Genomic DNA, 6,000 nt, shown 5'->3' on the forward strand with positions numbered 1-6,000 from the left:
TGTACATCTAGTGAAAAAGGTTTTTTTTAGCTTTGGATGGAGTGGTAAAGGGGTTGGGACCCCTGTCAATTTTTTTCTGCCATCTAGAGCTCCATTAGGGCTCATTTACACTTTTGGTTCAGGATGGGGATGGGAGGAACAAGGTAAAAAATGGCAGCTGAGCTGTGTTTTTATCTCTGCTCCCCTTTAAACTGCAAAGGCAGTGGCCGGGGGTGTTTACATGCCATGGCTGCCAAGCTTTTTTCTTTTCCTTGGCCACAGCAGGAATTATACCCCCTGTTGTTTTTAAGTGAATAGGGCTGCCCTGCTACAATGTGCAGTAGTGTGGCATTTAAGGGGATAAAGGTGCTGGTAAGGAGATGACACATTGATTCCTCAACGCCTGTCAGGCACCTCTCAAAAACAGTTTGATTATGGATCAGTTTTCAGAAGAGCAGCAGTCCTGGCCACAAGTGTATATGAGCCCTTCGAGTGATTTCCCCAGCTGACACTGTTATACTAAACAAGACGTGAGAAAGAACCTGCAATACAGACAAAAATAAAAAGGCTTTTCTTAGAGTTGGAGAAAGTTTGGACCCATGGGGGATTTTTATTTATGTGTCCCGGTTACAGATTATTCTTCACTTCCTAGGTGGGAAATACTTTCTATTGGAGCACCATGTTAATACATTTCATTATTGCTCCTCCCAAATGTAACTTGGATAAAACTGTATATCTCATCTATGAGCAGCCACTGCGACCATCCGAGATGAAGACCATCATCTCGGACAGCCCAGGTTGTGCTGGCTTGTGACAATCATTTTCCCATGTGGAGTATGTATCACAATACACCAGATTTTATATTCCTACACAAGGATGATCTTTTTATGCAAATCTATAATGCAGTTCATTTGTGCCCTTCCCAAAATCATTTCAGATAAAACTGCCTATCTCATCTATGAACAGCCGCCAAGATTAAAGAAAAAAAACCAAAAAAAACCACACACACCCCTTTACCTTAGCCTGCGCAAGCTGTTCTAGCTTCTGATATAACTAGTCGCTGCCAATATTTATATTCAGATATATTCTGCACCAATTTAATTTAAGGAACTGCATTCTCTGCCCAAGGGAAGAACTAATGGGACATATTGTGAAGTTGAACACAAGTTGAAAAAGGAAAATTCTCTTATGGTCTGAAATTAGAAAGGTTTCTTTGTTGATACATTTAAGAACTACTAGATTATTCTTCTAACTTTCAACATGTCTGCTTTCACCCTTCCCTTCCTAAGCCTGTCCAATACATGGGCTTTGCTCATGTCAGAACTGCTTTTTTTCTCCATACAAGCTTATGATAATGATAAAAAGGAGCTTAAAGCAGCTTAGAAGTCAACTGCATGAAGTCAGGGCTACTCAGGAGCTGGTCCACTACGCTATTCTTACCCCAAAGCCCAAAATAGACCAGTACTGTGAGCCTTCCTGCACATGGATGGCAGGTTCGAAACCCCGCTACGCCATACCCCTGGTCCACCATGCACTGGCCCCTTAGTTTCTCTAGGAGCTACTCACTTGCAAAGCTTTGCCCAGTCAGGGCACAGAATGCACTGTGCAGCTCTCAGTGCATTGCAGGGTGTTCATTGGGGTGGACACCCTACAAATTTGGGTATTCAGTGAATGGCCGAACAGGCAAATGTTCGGCCCAAACTCATTCGTCTATCCCTGCTTAGCATTGTCAGCCTGCAACAGGAAGTGCTGTTACTGGCAGGATCTGCAGGAAAGACACTTTGGAAGAGATTCACCAAAAATGATTTGTTTATGAAAACTGTATAGCAAGACATGATGACAAAAATACCTACCGAAAAATAGACTTTGGGTTTGCATATGCTGTAATTCTGCACTTAATGAGAAAATGTGGCAAAATATACTACAATCCATAAAAATACAAGGTTTGTCTTTATTCATATTCAATAAAATCACACGGTCAAATCCAAAAAACACACGATAGGATAGCGGATTACATAAAACCATACAAGGGTTTTGAATTAATTGGATTAAACAGAAATACCCATTCCTCCCAACCCGGGCAGATTTATAACAACATTTTCGTTATGAACTTGAACAGTGAATCCCCAATGATGGGAAGAACCCAATGCATTTAGATTATTGCCACCTGGCCAACAAGATCCACCCAGAAGGGGAAGATACACTAATAATATACTACTAGTATACAATTACTATTAGAATATTTATTGCGCTGTCATCCCAGCAGCAATATAGTACAGCATTGTAATGTGATTTGCCTATAAAGTCCCATGGGAGTTGATTATTTTGTTCATGCATTGAACATGCACAATTAGACCTCTACCACTGATTACAATAGCCCAATAAAAACTAGGAGAGTTATGTTGTCTGTCAGATTACAATGGCTACCTGCCATCTTGTTGAGGTATCTTGGGTGACATATTTCTATCTTTTTAATTTATGCCACTTCAAGTATTTACAGTACATCCGGAAAGTATTTACAGCGCTTCACCTTTTCCACATTTTGTTATGTTACAGCCTTTTCCCAAAATGGATTCATTTCATTATTGTTCCTCAAAACTCTACAAATACCCCATAATGTCATTGAGAAAGAAGTTTGTCTAAAATTTTTGCAAATTTATTAAAAATAAAAAATGACCTCCAAGACAGGATCGTATCAAGGCACAAATCTGGGGAATGGTACAGAATTTTTTGCGGCTCAGTGGCCTCCATGATCCGTAATGGAGGCAGAAGCTTGGAACCACCAGGACTCTTCCTAGAGTGGGCCTCTGGCCAAACTGAGGCAGAAGGGCTTTAGTCAGGGAGGTGACCACCATCCCCATGGTCACTCTGACAGAGCTCGAGCTTTTATCTGTGGAGAGAGGAGAACCTTCCAGAAGAACAACCAACTCTGCAGTGGCCAGATGGAAGCCACTCCTGACTAAAAGGCATATGATAGCCCACCTGGAGTTTGCCAAAAGGCACCTGAAGGACTCCCAGACCATGAGAAACAAAATTCTCTGGTCTGATGAAACAAAGATTGTACTCTTTTGCTTGAATGCCAAACGTCATGTCTGGAGGAAAGCAGGGACCACTCATCTCCTGGCCAATACCATCCTTACAGTGAATAATGGTGGTGGCAGCATCGTGCTGTTGGGAGGTTTTTCAGCGGCAGGAACTAGGAGACTAGTCAGGATCGAGGGAAAGATGAATGCAGCAATGTACAGAGACATCCTTAATGAAAACCTGCTCCAGAGCGCTCTAGACCTCAGACTGGGGTGAAGGTTCGTCTTGCAACAGCACAACGACCCTAAGCACGCAGCCAAGATAACAAAGGAGTTACTACGGGACAACACGGTGAATGTCCCTGAGTAGCCCAGCCAGAGCCCAGACTTGAACCCAATTGAATATCCCTGGAGAGATCTGAAAATTGCTATGCCCAGACACTCCCCATCCAACCTGATGGAGCTTGAGAGGTGCTGCAAAGAAGAATGGAAGAAACTGCCCAAAAAAAAAATTGGTGCCAAAGGTGCTTCAACAAAGGATTGAACAAAGGCTGTGAATACTTATGTACGTTGGATTTTTTTTTTGTTTTTTATTTTTAATAAATTTGCAAAGATTTCAAACAAACTTCTTTCACATTGTCATTATGGGGTATTGCTTGTAGAATTTTAAAGAAAATTAGCGAATTTATTACATTTTGGAATAAGGCTGTAACATAACAAAATGTGGAAAAAGTGAAGCACTGTGAATACTTTCCAGATGCACTGTATGTATTTCAAGCATTGGTTTTGCAACACAGATTCAATTGTCAAAACAAAGATTATGCAACCAACAGTTAGATATGCCTTTAACCCAAATTCTAATGTAGATTACCTACCATAATTTGGTTATTCAGACGCTCAGCAATTTTTTATAAACACAGTTATTACTCTGTTTTCTAATCACCTCTCAAACACAGACAAGAAAAGTGTAACCTAAGCAATATTTTAGCACTGACTGCTCAAATATGCTTTGACTTGGAAAACTCGCCAGGAAACTGTGACTCAACAGCCAATTAAACCAACATATTCAAATGATATGCTTGATAATTACTTTCAATTCAAAAGCAAGTTAAGGAAACGAATGGAGCACAATGCATTTACACGCAGAATGCTGCTGAGGAAAGTTTGATGTTGTAGGGATTAAAATACTTTTCTGGACAGACAGGATGAGTAGCACTGGCTGGCATCCATCCAGGTAGTTATATATTGAGCACACTCAGTGAAAGAATCACTGATCCGTCAACAGACTATGCTGGACTATTGTCCAGTGGAACTAATAGACATCAACCTGACATTTCTCTTCTATTTCAGGTGAATTAATCTCCATGTCAGAATGCTTTCCTACCTGCGGAAGAAGCTAAATCTTCATTTTATGGAGCATCACCGTCGCAGGTCAAGGCTAGTGTCCAAAGATGGAAGATGCAACATTGAATTTGGCAATGTGGAAGAGAAATCCAGAATTGCCTTTCTGGCGGACATCTGGACCACTGTTTTAGACTTGAGATGGAGGTACAAGATGACAATTTTTATTTCAGCATTTCTAGGAAGCTGGTTTTTATTTGGCTTGCTTTGGTATGCTGTTGCCTACTTGCACAAGGACCTTCCAGAATTCAACCCTCCAAAAAACTATACCCCTTGTGTTGAGAATATTAATGGTTTGACCTCTGCCTTTCTCTTCTCTCTGGAAACACAAGTGACTATTGGTTATGGGTTCCGTTGTGTGACTGAGCAGTGTGGTACTGCCATTTTCCTACTCATCATTCAGTCCATCTTGGGAGTGATAATTAACTCGTTTATGTGTGGTGCCATTCTAGCCAAGATCTCTAGACCCAAAAAAAGAGCAAAAACCATAACCTTCAGCAAAAATGCGGTCATTAGCAAGCGGGGTGGGAAACTTTGCCTTCTTATACGAGTTGCAAATTTAAGGAAAAGCTTACTTATAGGAGGCCACATATATGGAAAATTGCTAAAAACCACTGTTACACCTGAGGGAGAGACCATTATCTTAGATCAAGTAAACATTGATTTCACAGTGGATGCTGGAAATGAGAACCTCTTCTTTGTATCACCATTGACAATATACCATGTTATCGATAAAAGCAGCCCATTCTATGAGATGTCAGCTGAGACTCTTCTACAGCATGACTTTGAATTGGTGGTTTTTCTAGACGGAACAGTAGAAGCGACAAGTGCTACCTGTCAAGTGCGCACATCTTACACCCCCGAAGAGGTGCTCTGGGGGTATCGCTTTGCTCCCATTGTGTCTAAAACCAAGGAAGGCAAATACCGCGTAGACTTTAATAACTTTGGAAAGACTGTGGAGGTGGAAACACCTCACTGTGGTTTTTGTCTGCACAATAAGAAGGATGCCAAAGCCAAGCTGGACCAAGGATACGATAACCTAGCCTTTGTCTTGGAAATTCCAGAGGCCCCCGAAAACAGGGAAACAAAAATGTAAACAAGGAAAAATAACATTTTTTTATTCATAAAAGATCCAAGAGATCATTCTAAGTCCAAAAGGACTGTAAAATGTAAATTCTCTGTGAGAAAATGCATATACATATGGTCTATAATGACATTGCTTTGTCAAAAATCCGTTATTTTTAACTTTTGGGTATACAGAAACTAGGTGAAAATTAAACTGGAACCATTTTTTCTTGTTCAATATTTTTATTAAACAATAGTTTTCAGAATTTAAAACATGGAAGGAGATTGCAAAAGGAGGGTTACAATCAACAGAGTCGTAGGCAGAGACATTACAATCTAAAATGAACACGCGCAAAGAGCCTCAACTAGACAAGTTTGTAAAGTAATACAGTTTGAAAATAGAATAGCAAAAAGGAAGGAAGGTGGAAGTTAACTACCTCCAGTAGTGATGGGAAAGATATCATGCTATCATAAGGAATTGATGGGGGCAGGTTGTGACTGTTACAATCCAGTGTTTGAAAGCAGCAGGGGA

General features: G+C 40.6%; 1 protein-coding gene across 2 annotated transcripts in view; it reads left to right on the forward strand.

Annotated features, from left to right (window-relative positions):
* The window catches only part of KCNJ1 (potassium inwardly rectifying channel subfamily J member 1), a 29,946-nt gene extending 24,433 nt beyond the window's left edge, over positions 1-5,513 (forward strand). For both annotated transcript variants that reach the window (XM_082273502.1, XM_082273501.1), the window contains exon 2: positions 4,353-5,513. In XM_082273502.1, coding sequence (XP_082129628.1) covers positions 4,375-5,499 — 1,125 coding nt within the window. In that variant the 5' untranslated portion in view covers positions 4,353-4,374 and the 3' untranslated portion in view covers positions 5,500-5,513. The remainder of the gene's footprint in view (positions 1-4,352) is intronic.
* Positions 5,514-6,000: the final 487 nt, after the last annotated feature.

The sequence above is a fragment of the Pelophylax lessonae genome (genome assembly GCF_965119305.1).
Source record: "Pelophylax lessonae genome assembly, chromosome: 12".
Lineage (NCBI taxonomy): Eukaryota > Metazoa > Chordata > Amphibia > Anura > Ranidae > Pelophylax > Pelophylax lessonae.